The sequence below is a fragment of the Vigna unguiculata genome, chromosome 11, assembly GCF_004118075.2.
Source record: "Vigna unguiculata cultivar IT97K-499-35 chromosome 11, ASM411807v1, whole genome shotgun sequence".
NCBI lineage: Eukaryota > Viridiplantae > Streptophyta > Magnoliopsida > Fabales > Fabaceae > Vigna > Vigna unguiculata.
Genome location: NC_040289.1, coordinates 18532048 through 18548167, shown reverse-complemented (window position 1 = coordinate 18548167; position 16120 = coordinate 18532048). Strand labels below are relative to the sequence as shown.

The 16120-nt window shown below is 42.2% G+C and overlaps 1 protein-coding gene across 1 annotated transcript; it reads left to right on the top strand.

Moving 5' to 3' along the window:
• Positions 1–7750: 7750 nt before the first annotated feature.
• Positions 7751–14478, top strand: LOC114170228 (glycine-rich protein DOT1-like). The gene is made up of 5 exons (XM_028055718.1): positions 7751–7884; positions 11768–11941; positions 13681–13824; positions 14076–14173; positions 14282–14478. The coding sequence occupies exons 1-5, from the start codon at positions 7751–7753 to the stop codon at positions 14476–14478; spliced, it is 747 nt and encodes a 248-aa protein (XP_027911519.1).
• Positions 14479–16120: the final 1642 nt, after the last annotated feature.

Sequence of the window (16120 nt, the reverse complement as noted above, 5' to 3'; positions counted from 1 at the left end):
TGGTGATAATCGATTATTCCAGTGTGGTTTATGAAAAACAAATTTTTGAGCAGATAATCAATTATCAGAGGTGATAATCGATTATTCCAGTACTTTCTTGAAAAAATTGGTTCAGCTCAGGATAATCGATTATTCTAAGTGATAATCGATTATCACTTTGATTTTTCGAGAAATACCAGAATTTTCTTGTACAATATTGATTCTAACTAATCTAATTACATTTTACAAGATAGCTTTAAACACAACAACACATGGTCTTCATATTGACTTCCAGATGGCTTTCAGGCTTCCTTTATCATCATCAAAATCTTGCTTCAGCATTTAGACTTGTATTGCTTTTGCCAACAGTGCATACTTCTTTTTGGAGGTGATCTAATTTTCCTAAGGTAGAATCCTAGGAGGTGGAGTACCTAGTCCCGAAAGAGAATCCTCTTTGGTGAGATCAAGAGGAAGTGCAAGAGTGAAACACTTGAGAGGACCAAGCCAAGAAGACCTTTTACATTTTGTGCACTTTGATTGTATTCAAATTGAGTTGTAAAATTGTAATGCTTTCCTTCTTGTGTTCATGGCCTAGTTAGGTGTCTTGGGGGAGTCTTAGGTACTCAATCCCATCTCCTAACTAGAACCTCCTCTATACATTAGTGAAACGCTTTTAGTGGTGAAGTTTGAAGGTTCCAAGTGCCTTCTACTTCTACCAAAACTTAGGCCGCATATAGCTTATAATCTTTCTTGTTTTTAATTTTCTTGTTTGATAGTTTAGTGTGTGTCAACTTAGTCTTTGAATTAATTTTATTTAAGAAGTTTTGTACAAAAGTTTCAATTTCCCTTGGCTAGGAAAGACTTGGTATGTAAACAATCTAAGTGATTCACCTCTCTTTCCTGGAGGAGAACTAAAAGCTTTTGCTATCTACTTCTTCTTTGAAATTTTCTTTTAAAGACCGAAGTCTAAAAAAAAATGTCTCAACCTCCTTCTCAATGTATGAGTGCTTCAAATGAAGAAGAAATAAGTTTGAAACAAATTGCCTTTGATTTGAGAGCACTACTACGTTGGAAGGAAGATGAAATAATTGCAAGGGAAAGGGAAAAACAAGAAAGAGATAGGTTTCATCAACTTTTAGATGAAGAGAGGAGGGGAACAAGAAATATGGAAAGGTTGCATGAGAGGACGAGTAATAAGAGTCAACATTTGTACTCCCACACTCCAACACTAGTCACACACTATTAAGAAGATAGTAGACTAGTTGACAACTTCTATCAACCTTCTCCTCCTCCTCTAAGAAGAGAAAGAAGAGAACCTAGGGAACTAATAACCATTAGAATAGACCTCCCTCACTTTTATGGGAAAGATAATGTTGAAGCTTATCTTGATTGGGAAATGAAGGTTGAGCAACTCTTTGCTTGCCATCAAATAAGTGAGGAGAGGAAAGTACCCTTAACTACCCTTAGCTTCCAGGGCAATGCTATGTATTGGTGGACTGCCCTCGAAAGAGATAGGAGAATCAATCAAAGTCCCGAGGTCAAATATTGGAATGACCTCAAAGGAGCCCTTAGGAGAAGACATATTCCCTCCTACTATCATAGAGAGCTAATGGATAAGCTCCAAAGACTCCATCAAAATAAAATGAAAGTGGAAGAATATAGACAAAAGATGGAGTTATATATGATGAGGGTTGGGATTAGGGAGTCCAAGGATACCACTATTGCAAGGTTTCTTAGTGGCTTAAGTCTTGAGATAAGAGATAGAGTAGAATTGTTGCCCTACCAAGACTTAAATGACTTGGTTCAACTTTGCATAAAGGTAGAGCAACAAATTCTAAGGAAAAATTTTCGAAATGACTACTCTAACTCTTATACCAAGAAAGAATTCAAAAGGGAGGGTAAGCAATTCAAAGAGGAACCCTCCAAAAGTTTCAAGGAAAAGGAGAAACCAAGGGAAGGCACATCTTCACACACTCGCACTAGTGAAATCAAATGTTTCAAGTGTCTTGGTAGAGGTCATGTTGCATCTCAATGCCCCACCAAAAAGACCATGATCTTGAGGGGTGTTGACCACTATAGTAGCCAAGATGAGCAAGAAAGTGAGAGTGAGACTTCTAGTGAGGAGTCTAATAATGAGTCAAGGAAATTGCCTATCCTTGTGAAGAAGACCTTTTAATGATTAGAAGACTTCTTAACAACCAACCTATTCCAAAAGAGCCAACACAAAGAGAGAAAATCTTTCATACAAGATGTAAAATTTTAGAAAACACTTGTTCTCTCATTGTTGATAGTGGTTCATGTTGCAACTGTTGTAGTACAAGGTTGGTTGATAAGTTGGCTTTGACTATCATTCCCCCGTCCAAAACCTTACAAACTACATTGGCTTAATGAAAGTGGGGATTTGACAGTCCAACATCAAGTGAAGGTCAAGTTATCTATAGGTAAATATGAAGATAATGTGTTATGTGATGTAGTACCTATGGAAGCTTGCCATGTTTTATTGGGAATACCTTGGCAATTTGACAAGAAAACCATGCATAATGGTCTTACAAATGAAATCACTTTCACTCACAAGGATAGAAAATTTGTCTTGCATCCTTTATCACCATCCGAAGTGGTAGAGGATCAAATCCAAATGAGAAAGAAGTTGGAAAAGGAGAGAAAAGAGGATAAAAAAAAAGTCCTCCTTCTCTCCCAAAAAAAGTAACTAAAGATGAATCTGAGGTGGGAGAGATTGGTGTTCCTTCTCCCAAGGTCATTCAACATGAGAACATTTTGACTATAAAATCTTTGAACCAAGTTCTCAATGATGCACAACCTTCATGCCTCTTGTTATGTAAAGGAACACTCACATGCACTGTCACATTTCTTGAACTTAAGAGTCTACCTCCTAAAATTGAAAATCTTTTGAAAGAGTTTGAGGATATATTCTCTAAGGAAGGGCCAATTGGGCTTCCTCCTTTTAGAGGAATTGAGCATCAAATAGATTTAGTGCCTGGGGCAAGTCTTCCAAATAGACCAGCCTATAGGACAAATCCTCAAGAAACAAAGGAGATAAAGTCTCAAGTGCAAGAATTGTTGGAGAAGGGTTGGGTTCAAAAGAGCCTTAGTCCTTGTGTTGTGCCTGTTTTGTTAATGCCTAAAAAGGATGGAAAGTGGAGAATGTGCTATGATTGTAGGGCTATAAATAACATCACCATCAAATATAGGCATCCAATCCCTAGGCTTGATGACATGCTTGATGAGTTGCATGGGTCCCTCATGTTTTCTAAAATTGATCTAAAGAGTGGTTATCACCAAATAAGAATCAAAGAAGGTGATGAGTGGAAAACCGCTTTTAAGACCAAATTTGGACTATATGAGTGGTTAGTGATGCCCTTTGGGCTTACTAATGCACCTAGCACATTCATGAGGCTAATGAACCATGTCCTTAGAGATTGCATAGGAAAGTTTGTGGTTGTCTATTTTGATGATATCTTGATTTATAGCAAGAGCTTGCATGAGCACATAGACCATTTGAGGTCTGTTCTTACCATCCTTAGGGTAAATAGTTTGTTGATGAAGGATTGACCCCAACCAAGGATGGAGGCACATGCATAAGAAGACTAAGCATGTCTAGAAAGGAAGTTCACTAATCCTTCATCCCTTTCATTTGTATTTGTTATTTTTGATTCCCAAAGTTGACTTAGTTGAATCAACTTTAGTTAACTTGTCGACCTTTAACTAGGTTTGACTTGTTGACTATAGTTGACTTAACTTAAGCCAACATGCTAATCTATGTTTATTTGCTTTGTAGGTTAATTAGGAGTAAGAAAGCAATGTTAGGTGGCGCATGGTGATTGGGGAGCATAAATGATTTGGAGGAGAGAGTAAAGCAAAGGCATAAAGCATAAAGTAAAAGGCATGAAGCAAGTGTACCTATGTACCTTTAGTCTCCTTTGTTTTTAGCACACTTTGGCCACTTTTTGGAGACATGTGAGACACATTCTTTGTCTCCTTTTGTGCTAGAACGAAATTAGCCTTGCACACACCATAGTTAGGTCTTTTGTGTCTCATTTTTGTAACCTTATTTGACCTAGTTTCTAGAAGCTAGGGTTAGGTATAGACATCCTTATGTATCTTTTATTTGCTTAGAGGCCCCTAAACTCTTCTATATAAGGGGTACTCCTAGACATGTAAAAGGGTTGAAGATTTTGAAGTAAAAACACTCTTGTGTCTCAACCATTTGTGAGAGTTTCCTTCCTAGGGAGTGAATACTTTTAAGCCTTATCTTGCATAGCAAGTGGCGGCACACATCCACTCATCTTCAAGGTTTCCATGGCTTCTAGCCTAGCCTTGTAGTGGCGTGCTTCTCACATTTTTACCATTTCTTTCCTTTCCATTTTATGTTTTCTTTTCCTTTAATTGTTCTTGGTTTTCTATGGTTTATGTGCTTTCCATTTCCTTTTTGTTTGAATCAATCCATCATCTTCTTCTCTTGAGCTTTGTGAAAGGAACCTTCACATCTAGATAGCTTGCTATCTTAATGTCCAGTGGGGATTTCACTTAGCTTTCTCAATCAACTCACACCATATTCAAAAATCTAAAAAGGAACAAGATAATCCTTCATCATTTGGTATCTAGAGCTTTGGTTGTCCTTGAATATGGTGTTTTCATGTTCTAACCTTGTCTTGTGTAGCTATCTTTGAATGGTCCACATAAAAACAATGCTGGCAGAAATTGTTCACGATTTTAAAAGATTAAACTGCACCTTCTCAGTGGTCCAAAGAAAGCTCTATTAGTCTAGTTTTTAACAAAAAAAGAACCAATGCATTTGGAGTTCTGTGGAGAGAGTTATGATTGAAATAGTGAGCAAAGGTCAGAGTTGCCGAGATCACCGCGAATCAACATTTTTCAGGTTATGTTGGGCAGTTTTGGCTACTGTTTTTGTTACTCTTCTTACTCCTAAATGTTGTTGGATAACATGTCTTTGTGTGCTTAATCATTGACCTTCATTTCCAAAAGTTTAAATGCATGATAGCTACATGTTTGAGTCTTTAAATGTGCCTAACTTTTGCTTGAGTCATATGTCATATGTTAGCTTGAAGTTTTCTTATTCTTGTTTTTCCAAGTATTTGAATCTTGCTTTCACTTTATGTCTTGCTTGATGTATGCTCCATGAAATTGATTTTGGCCTAAAACTTGAGGAACTAAGTGTCCAAGCCACCTAAAACTCTTTCTCACCATTTTATGAAACTAGTTGTGAAAGAAGAAAAATTTGCACCAATTTTTGCCTAAAAACCGAGAGCAACCTTGCTCCTTGGTGAACTAAAAGTGTGTTTTTCACTAGGTGTTATGCTACTAGTTTTCATACTTGAGAATTGGGTGATATTGGCTAATTAGTTCCATGCTTTAACTTGGTTATGATCTTTCTTGGTGTATGCATGATTTAAGACTTGAAGATGCTTGTCAAGTACTTTCCATAGAGTCTTTAAAATGTTGCTTTTCTTGTTTAGTCTTGTTCAAAGTTTTGTCTCAAATTTTCTTCTTAGAGTTTAGCTTTCCTTGTTTTTGTGCTTTTCTTGCTTGTCACTAGGTGTTCTTTGTTTTGTCTTAGTAGTTTTCTTTTCTTGAAACTCTTGGGATGTTGTGGCCGAATCACTTGTCTTGCATTTGAAAGGTTTTGAACAAGTTTTTAAAAGTGTTTGCTTCACTCCTTTGGTGGATTTTGAGTGCTAGCCTTGCCTTGTTACTTTGGGAGTGTGATCTAAACACTTGGGTTGCATTTTGGGTTGGATTTGGTCTCGATTTTCATGTTGTCTAACCCTAATCCATTTATTTTGTCTCGGATTTGAGTGTTTTGTTGTAGGAATCATGGCAAGTTCATCAAATGCACCTACACCAAACAAAAACAATACATTGATGAGATTGCTTCGGGATTTGGAGTTGTCTAGGAAGGAGGCCTTTGAACAATTGAGAAAAGACAAGGAGCAAAGTGACCTAAGAATCCAAGAGCACATTCAAAGGCTTGAAGCTAAGGAGCAAGAAAGAGAGGCTAGGAAAAGAGGGCATTCTAGGCGCAAACCATCACAAGAGAAGCAAACTCCAAAGATTCCTAAGTTCAAAGGAGAAAATGACCCAAACATCTACATTGAGTGGGAACAAATTTTTACCATTCATGTAGTTAGTCATCAAAAGCAAGTAGATTTGGTAGTCTTAGAGTTTGAGGATTATGCCATGACTTGGTGGCATCAATTATGTATGGACAATATTAACCAAGAGTCACTCGCGACTTCTTGGAGGGACCTTAAAAATTTGATGCGCGCTAGATTTGTTCCTTCCTACTATAGGAGGGAGACTCTTTTGAAGCTCCAAAGGCTTCAACAAGGGTCCATGTGTGTGATGAATATTACAAGTTAATGGAGTCCATGCTTCTAAAAGTAGACTCCAATTTGAAAGTGAAGAGGAAAAGGTAGCTAGATTTGTGAGTGGGTTAAGGAGGGACATACAAGATTTAGTAGAGTTATATGAGTACTCCTCTCTTGACAAAGTTTTACATTTGGCCATCAAAGTTGAAACTCAATTGCAAAAGAAAAAAGAGGCCAAGAGGAGTGGTTCATACAATGACTACTTATTCTAGTACTTGTTATTTGTTAGAAAGGAAGTTCACTAATCCTTCATCCCTTTCATTTGTATTTGTTATTTTTGATTCCCAAAGTTGACTTAGTTCAATCAACTTTAGTTAACTTGTTGACCTTTGACTAGGTTTGACTTGTTGACTATATTTGACTTGACTTAAGCCAACATGCTAATCTATGTTTATTTGCTTTGTAGGTTAATTAGGAGAAAGAAAGCAATGTTAGGTGGTGCATGGTGATTGGGGAGCATAAATGATGTGGATGAGAGAGTAAAGCAAAGGCATAAAGCATAAAGTAAAAGGCATGAAGCAAGTGTACCTATGTACCTTTGGTCTCCTTTGTTTTTAGCACACTTTGGCCACTTTTTGGAGACATGTGAGACACATTCTTTGTCTCCTTTTGTGCTAGAACGAAATTATCCTTGCACACACCATAGTTAGGTCTTTTGTCTCACATTTTTGTAACCTTATTTGACCTAGTTTCTAGAAGCTAGGGTTAGGTTTTTGTAGAGACATCCTTATGTATCTTTTATTTGCTTAGAGGCCCCTGAACTCTTCTATATAAGGGGTGCTCCTAGACATGTAAAAGGGTTGAAGATTTTGAAGTAAAAACACTCTTGTGTCTCGACCATTTGTGAGAGTTTCCTCCCTTGGGAGTGAATACTTTTAAGCCCTATCTTGCATAGCAAGTGGCGGCACACATCCACTCATCTTCAAGGTTGCCATGGCTTCCAGCCTAGCCTTGTAGTGGCGTGCTTCTCACATTTTGTTTACCATTTCTTTCCTTTCCAATTTATGTTTTCTTCTTCCTTTAATTGTTCTTGGTTTTTTATGGTTTACGTGCTTTCCGTTTCCTTTTTGTTTTGAATCAATCCATCATCTTCTTCTCTTGAGCTTTGTGAAAGGAACCTTCACATCTAGATAGCTTGCTATCTTAATGTCCAGTGGGGATTTCACTTAGCTTTCTTAATTAACCCACACCATCAGCCTCCCAGTCTTGAAGAATGAAGTGACGTATAGACTTATTGAGAGTGCCTTGCCGCTAGGTTCGTATTTTGTCTTTGGGGTCGCTATGTTTTTGTGTTTGCAATTTTCATTTGTGGCATTTGGCTGTATACCCTATTGTCATACCAGCCCCCAATCTTGAGGAGCATAATGACGTATAGACTTATCGTGAGTGCCTTGCCGCTAGGTTCGTATTGCTGCTTTGGGGCCACTATGTTTTTGCGCCCTTTAGACCGCTATGCTTATGCGCTTTTAGGGCCGCTATGTCTTGCATTTTTGGGCTGGTATGTTTTTATGAGTTTGGGCCGCTGTGTTTGTATTTTTCGTAGCTTTGGGCTGGTATGTTATTGTTTGTAGCTTTAGGCTGTTATGTTATTTTTGGTAGCTTTAGGCTGGTATCTTATTGTTTGTAGCTTTAGGTTGGTATGTTGCACGAATGGTTATTAGGTTGCTCTGCTTGCTTGGTTGTGATACAAGTTTGGGTTAGTGGCATTTCGTTTTAGTGGTTGTTATGGTGCCCGTGGTGGTCGTGGTGGTGGTTGCTTTGTGGTGGTAGTGGTGGTGGTGGCCGTAGTGATGGTGGTGGTCGTGGTGGTGGTTATTATGGGGGTTCTGATGGTGGTGGTAGTGGTGGTGATGGGGGTGGTGGCGGTGGTGGTGGTAGTGGTGGTGGTGGTGGCCTTACTGGTGGTGGTCGTGGTCGTGGTGGTGGCTGTGGTGGTTGATGAATATCACCCTAAGAGGCTTTTCATATCTTGGGCCATTGGCTAGGCCATTTCTTTTATTTTCTTTTATTTTAATTAAATAAATGTTGCTCTAATTAGGTTTGTTTTTGTCAAATGCAACCCATTTTCCAAGCTACCAATTATAGAAGTGTTGACATTGAGCTTGCGACCCATTCTTCTCCATGCCTTCTCAACACATACCAGGTTTCAACACCCCTCTTGCATTGGGGCCTCGAGCAGCCATTCCCGCATACCAACGAATATACTGCTACGTTTCTAGCACACAAATTGCAGCCCAATTGACGATCAATCCAAGCTTTGGGTTCTTGTCACGTGGATACCAACCTTCTATGAAGCAGCCCAAGATCTATTTCTGTGAACATCACGCGTGCCTTTACATGTGTTGTGGGCTTCTAAAATTGTTGATTGAAGACGGACCATTTCGTGTGCTTCGGGGCTTCCTCCATTTGAATCTGCCAGCCCAATTTTATCAAACAATTAAGTTGTGACTTCACTACACCTGTCGCTAGGTTTCTCACGCGCATCCAATTTCTATTTCGCATGCACAGTACCATAACAAACCTTTCTTCCTTGTCCAAGCGGCGGGGCTAGGGTTATGCACATGCATTCAATGGTTGTTCTTAGTCACAATCCATCTATCTTTCACGCGTCTCACCCCTTAGCTTTAGGGTTTGCTTCTGGATGCCCTCCATTAGGGTTCTCACTTAGGTACCTCACCCTTCTTGCTGTTAGGAACTTGTTAGACGGCGTTCCTTCTTCTTTTCTGTTTCACCGGTTGCCTTCATCCATAAAAGGCAAGCCAAACCATTGTATGTCAAGTAGGTTTAATTTCAGTTTTGATTACCTAGTTTTGAATTTTATAATCTCGTGTTTTTGTCTTAGGTTTTGTTTAGTTCGTTTTATTTGTCGATAATTCCATAGTAGTGTTGCCTAATTTGAGTATTGTTCACTGTTTTGTCTGTTTTTCAGTCCATGTTTGGTCTATCACATCCTTAGTTTCATATGTTTTGTGGAGTTCTTTAATTGCTAGTAGATCAATAGCAATTGTTCTGCAGTATACATTGTCACTATTTTCTGTTTTCATTCGTGCTAAGCTTTTCTTCTTTGCTTCATTGTTTAGTATTTCCTATTATTGGTTGAGGTGTGTATGTTTGGCCAGTGATGCTTGTCGACTGAACCATATCTAAATGATTCCATATCTGTGATTGATCTGTCTATGTTCAGATAAATATAGTGGAAATCAATTGGTTTAGTTAATGCTAAGGCTGATTTTGTTATGGTGTTTTTCTGTTGATTGCCGTTGTTCACATACGTTATGCAAGAATTTGGATTTTAAAAGTGCGAGCCAATCAGTTTATTACGTTTGATGTTGTATATTTGCCTATTTTCAATTCATATTCTGTTGTTTCGATTTGCCAAACTATTTGAGTAAAATCTTATGCATTCTTTGGTTATTTCAATCTGAATGGAAACGTTGCAGTTCATTTCTCTTATTTGACAGCTCGATCACATTTCTTGTTATCTGTGATTAGCCTAGTGTCTAGTGTTTTTGAGATTTCCTATGTATCTTAAGTGTAGTAGTTCGTCTGGCCTGACTTTGCTTAATAACTTCTGTTTTATCAGATTATTGTCATTCAACCTGTTTCAGTTTGCTATTTTATATCTGGTTCATTTGAATGTCATCCAACCTGTTCAGTTTGCTGTTTTATTTCTGGTTCAATTGAATGCAGTAGTGGTATCAAGATTTTATTTACTTTTGAGTGCCTCTATTGTGGCCTGATTCATTACTTGCCTTCCCAATTCGTACATGTCCAGATTTTGAGATTGTGAAATGAATTAAAATCCTTCTTCTTTTTTGTTTCACTGGTTGCCTTCATCTATAAAAGGCAAGCTAAACCATTGTAATAGTAAGCTTTGATGAATGAGAGAGATTTTAATCCCCTTTCATGTTAACTCACCTTCTACTTGAGGTATTCACCTCCTAGGATCCCAACCAATGAGACTTCCCCACTAGAGACGTGTGAGTGCCGATTTTGATGAGGCTCCTCCGTCGCGATAGTTGCCGGAAAACCTCTCACATTCGGTGTTCAACCGATTGAATCTCGCAAAGAGTGAGGGAAACGCAGCGGAATGAAGATGATGCTCGGTTAGCTCCGGTTTCTCACTGGTTTGGGGCAACCCGAGTAGGTAACGACCTAACCTAGGGTTTATGTTGAGCTGATGAACGACAGGAGTGATCTCTACCGAATATCTCATTCATCAAAAGCTAAATGTTTACAAACAATGGTTTGCCTCTTTATAGAAGAGAGGCAACGGAGAATGGAAGGAAAGAAAACGATGGTTGTCGTCTAACAAAAGGTCCTAACGGCGAAGAAGGGAAACCCTAACGAAGCTCTAGGTTTGGAACCGTGACTGGATGGAGCATAAGCAAAAAGGAGAAAATGCATGAGCAAGAAGGGTTCGCGTGAGGGTAATAGATGGTGAAACTCGTGACAGCGGCAACCCTAAGTGTGAAGAAATGAAAAGTGAGGTAGGAACTCTACGGCACTCACAAATTGGGCTGCAGCGCATTATGCAGGAGTCTCGGCCCAAGCTGAATTGAAATGAAGAAAGAAAACGCATGTTGCACGCGGAGGAAAGAATTTGTTGTTGGGCCCATGTGATGCAATGTATTAGTTGGTTTGGAGACGCTGCAGGAAAAAGGCGTGCTCTCCTCCTTGGGGCCTAACAAAAGAGATGATGTTGGCTACGACAGAGAAATTACCGATCCATGCGCAGCAGGAATTGGGTCGTGGATGCAGACATAATCTGGCCCACATATGATGATGAATATTGACGTGCAAGAGGTGTGGCTGGATCTGTGTGATGTGCTGGAGAAACAAACCCAATGCCAATTCTTCAATAATTGGCAGCTTAGAAAATAGGTTGCATTTAGCAAACAAACCCAATTAGAACACATTTATTTAATTAAAATAAAAGAAAATAAAAGAAATTAAAATGAATAGGCCTAGGCATTGGCCCAATGCTATAAGCCTTATTGGGGTCACATCAGATTTGATAACTTTCGTTGCCTAGATCGACATATGTGGAGTGTTCGCGTGCCGATTAATTCGATTATACGCGAAAGCTCGCTCATCAGTGGTGGTGGTGGTGCAGGTGGTGGTGGATGTGGTGGTTGTGATGGTCGTGGTGGTGGAGGTCGTGGTGGTGGCCGTGGTGGTTGTGGTGGTGGTGCCTGTGTTGGTGGTGGTGGTGGTTCCCGTGATGGTAGTTGTGGTGATGGTCGTAGAGGTGGTGGTGGTGGTGGTGATGGTTGTGGTCGTGGTCGTGGTGGTGGAGGGCGTGCTTGTGGCCGTCCTGGTGGCGGTGGTGGTGGCCGTAGTTGTGGTTACGGTGGTGGTGGTGGTGGTGGTGGTCATAGTGGTGATGGTGGTGGTGATAGTGTAGTTGGTGGTGGCCGTGGTGGTGGTGGTGGTGGAGGTGAAGGTGGTGCTTGCCGTGCTGGTGAGTGTGATAGTGGTGGTGGAGGTCGTGGTGATGGTGGTGGTGGTGGTGGTGGAGGAGGAGGTGAAGGTGGTGCTGGTCATGGTGGTGGGTGTGATGGTGGTGGTGGTGGTGGTGGTGATAGTGTAGTTGGTGGTGGTTGTGGTGGTGGAGGAGGTGGTGGTGGCCGTGGTGGTTGTGGTGGTTGTGCCTGTGTTGGTGGTGGTGGTGGTTACCGTGATGTTGGTTGTGGTGATGGTCGTGGTGGTGGTGGGGGTAGTGGTTGAGGTGGTCGTTGTGGTGGTTGTTGTGGTGGTGCTGGTGCTGGTGGTGATGGTGGTGGTGGTAGTGGTTGTTTTGATCCCTATTGGGGTGATGGTGGTGGTGGTTGTGGTGATGGTTATGGTGGTTGTGGTCATGGTCGTAGTGGTGGCGGTGGTGGTGGTGGTTATTGTGGTGGTGGTGGTGGTGGTGGTGGTGGCTATGGTGGTGGTGGGGTTGCCCAAGGTGGTGGGGGTAGGGTGGTCGTGGTTATGGTTGCTTTTGTGGTTATGGTCATGGTGGTGGTGTTGATGGTGGTCGTGGTTGTGTTGGTAGTGGTGGCCTTTGTGGTGGACGTGGTATATTGGTAATGGTGATTATGAACGTGGTGGTGTTGGTGATACAGTGGTCATGATGTGGTAGGGGTGGTGATGGTGGTGGTGGTGGTGGTGGCCATGGTGGTGGTCGTGGTGGTAGTGGTGGAGGTGGTGGTGGTGGTTGTCGTGGTTGTCGTGGTGATGGTGGTTGTCGTGATGGTGGTGGCGGTGGTGATGGTGGTGTTTGTGGCCGTGGTGGTGGTGGTGGTGGTGGTGGTGATGGTCGTGGTGGTTGTGGTGGTGATAGTGTAGTTGGTGGTGGCTGTGGTGGTGGAGGAGGTGGTGGTGGCCGTGGTTGTTGTGGTGGTTGTGCCTGTGTTGGTGGTGGTGGTGGTTACCGTGATGTTGGTTGTGGTGATGGTGGTGGTGGTGGTGGGGGTAGTGGTTGAGGTGGCCGTTGTGGTGGTTGTTGTGGTGGTGCTGGTGCTGGTGGTGATGGTGGTGGTGGTAGTGGTTGTTTTGATCCCTATTGCGGTGATGGTGGTGGTGGTTGTGGTGATGGTTATGGTGGTTATGGTCATGGTCGTAGTGGTGGCGGTGGTGGTGGTGGTTATTGTGGTGGTGGTGGTGGTGGTGGTGGTGGCTATGGTGGTGGTGGGGTTGCCCAAGGTGGTGGGGGTAGGGGTGGTCGTGGTTATGGTTGCTGTTGTGGTTATGGTCATGGTGGTGGTGTTGATGGTGGTCGTGGTTGTGTTGGTAGTGGTGGCCTTTGTGGTGGACGTGGTATATTGGTAATGGTGATTATGAACGTGGTGGTGTTGGTGATACAGTGGTCATGATGTGGTAGGGGTGGTGGTGGTGGTGGTGGCCATGGTGGTGGTCGTGGTGGTAGTGGTGGAGGTGGTGGTGTTGGTTGTCGTGGTTGTCGTGATGGTGGTGGCGGTGGTGATGGTGGTGGTTGTGGCCGTGGTGGTGGTGGTGGTGGTGGTGATGGTCGTGGTGGTTGTGGTGGTTGTGGTTGTCGTTATGGCGGTGGTGGTGGAGGTGGTTGTAGTGGTGGTCGTGGTGGTGGTGCCCGTGCTTGTGGTAGTGCTTGTGTTGGTGGTGGTGGTGGTGCCTGTGGTGGTGGTTGTCGTGGTGGTGGTGTTGTTGGTGGTGGCTGTGGTGGTGTTGTTGGTCGTGGTGGTGGTGGCAATGGTGGTGGTGGTAGTGGTGGTCGTGGTTGTGGTGGTGGTTGTGGTTGCCATGGTGGTGGTGGTGATGGTGCCCATAGTGGTGGCGTTAATGGTGATCGCTGTGCTTGTGTTAATGGTAGAGGAGGTGGTGGTTCTGGTGGTCATGGTGGACACAGTGGCCGTGGTGCTGGTAGTGGTGGTCGTGGTGAGCGTGGTGTGGTGGTGGTGCTGGTGGTGATGATGTTGGTGATGGTGACGGTGGTGATGGTCGTGGTGGTTCTATTTGTGGCCGAAGAGGTGGTGGTTGTGGTGATGGTCGTGGTGGTGGTGACCGTGATGGTGGTGGTGGGGTTGGTGGTTCTAGTGGTGGTGGTGTTGGTGGCCTTGGTGTTGGTGGCTGTTGTGGTAGTGGTGGTGGTGGTGGTGGTGATTGTGGTGGTGGTGGTGCTGGTGGCCGTGTTGGTGGTGGTTGTGGTGGTGGTGGTGGTGTTAGTGGTAATGATGTTGGTGATGGTGTTGGTGGTCGTGGTTGTTGTATTGGTGGCCGTAGAGGTGGTGGTTGTGCTTATGGTCGTGGTGGTGGTGACCGTGGTGGTGGTAGTGGGGTTGGTGGTTGTGGTGGTGCTCATGTTGGTGGTGGTGGTGGTGATCGTGGTGGTGGTTGTGGTGGTGGTGGTGGCCGTGGTGGTAGTGGTGAAGGTGGTGGTGGTAGTGGTCCTGATAGTGATATGGTCATGGTGGTGATGGTTGTGATGGTGGTGATGGTGCTCGTGGTCGTGGTGGTGGTTATGGTTGTCATTGTGGAGGTGGTTGTCGTGGTTGTGATGGTTGTGGTGATTGTGATGGTAATGGTGGTGGTTATGGTGGTGGTGGTGGTTGATGTGGTGAGGGTTTAACATGAGGAATGGTCTCTAAGCTAAACTTTTCCACAAACCTTGTGCTAGCTACTTTGGTACTACTTCCTCCATCAATAATTAGAGAGCAAACCCATTTGTTAATTTTGCATCTAGATTGAAAAATGTTTTCTCTTTGAGTTGGCTCAATCTCACTTTGATCTTGACCTATCATGCGCCTTAATAACATAGGGTCTTTCTCAAAAATTTTAGTTTTACTGGAGGAAGAAGATTCTTTTGAAAGAGAATGGGGAGATGAGTGTTCACTTTCAACATCATTACTCTTCTTTAAGATCATGGTCCTTTTGGTTGGGCAATTTAAAGCAATGTGATTATAACCCAAACATTTAAAACATTTAATGGAACTTGATCTTTGAGAAGTAGAATGGTGAATGTGATCACTTGGTGACTTACTTTTACTTGGTGGTTCTTGATGAGAGTTAGAAGGGAATTTATCATGTTTCTTTTTATCATTTCCCTTTCATGAGTGACTAAAGTAGTGGTTGGGTAAGTAACTCTTCTTTGCCCTTCTTTTTCTTTTCAATTGAATTTCAATCCCAAGGGCATGTGTAAAAACAATTTCAAGAGTGGAGTACTCATACAACTCTACTTGGTCTTTTATGTCTCTCCTAAGACCACTCACAAATATTTTTATTTTCTCTGTGTTAGTTTCTTTTATTTCAATCCTACGCATTTGAGACTCTAGTTCTTTAAAGTACTCACTCACACTCATAGAACCTTGGTGAAGCCTTTGGAGCTTCAAAAGAAGTTCCTTTCTATAGGAGGGAGGAACAAATCTAGCGCGCATAAGAGTTTTAATGTCCATCCAAGAAGCCGTGGGTGGCCCTTGGTTACAATTCTTACAAACTTTATGCCACCAAGTATTGGCATACTCCAAAACTCCTAAAACAACTAGATCAACTTGTGCTTGATCATTTACATGATTTTTATTGAAAATTTGATCAACTTTAGCTTCCCAATCAAGGAAGATTTTGGGATCACTTCCACCATAGAACTTAGGAATCTTGGGACTTTGCTTCTCTTGTATTGGGTTGCGCCTAGAATGCCCTCTTTTTCTAGCCTCTCTTTCTTGCTCTTTAGCTTCAAGCCTTTGAATGTGCTCTTGGATTCTTAGGTCACTTTACTCCTTGTCTTTTATCAATTATTCAAAGGTATCCTTCCTAGACAACTCCAAATCCCGAAGCAATCTCACCAATGTATTGTTTTTGTTCGTGGTGGAGGGGGTGATGGTATCCGGGTGGTGGTGGTGTTAGTAGTGTTAGTGGTGGTTGTAGTGGTAGTCATGGTGGCTATAGTGGCCATGGCGGTGCAGTGGTGGGAGTGGTGACTGTGGTGGTGGTGGTGGTGCTGGACGTGGTTGATGAAGGATTATGATGTTTCTTTTTAAGATTAATGAATATGGTGTGAGTTGATTAAGAAAGCTAAGTGAAATCCCCACTTGACATTAAGATAGCAAGCTATCTAGATGTGAAGGTTCCTTTCAGAAAGCTCAAGAGAAGAAGATGATGGATTGATTCAAAACAAAAAGGAAATGGAAAGCACATAAACCATAGAAAACCAAGAATAATCAAAGGAAGAAGAAAACATAAAATGGAAAGGAAAGAAATGGTAAAAAATGTGAGAA

Excerpts from the sequence above, each read along its gene's own strand:
- LOC114170228 (XM_028055718.1), top strand. The coding sequence starts at position 7,751 with ATGACGTATAGACTTATCGTGAGTGCCTTGCCGCTAGGTTCGTATTGC. Across the intron at positions 13,825-14,075 it reads GTGGTGCTGGTGGTGATGAT|TGGTAATGATGTTGGTGATG; the intron begins GTTGGTGATGGT and ends TGGTGGTGTTAG. Across the intron at positions 14,174-14,281 it reads TCGTGGTGGTGGTGACCGTG|GTGGTGGTGGTAGTGGTCCT; the intron begins GTGGTGGTAGTG and ends GTAGTGGTGAAG.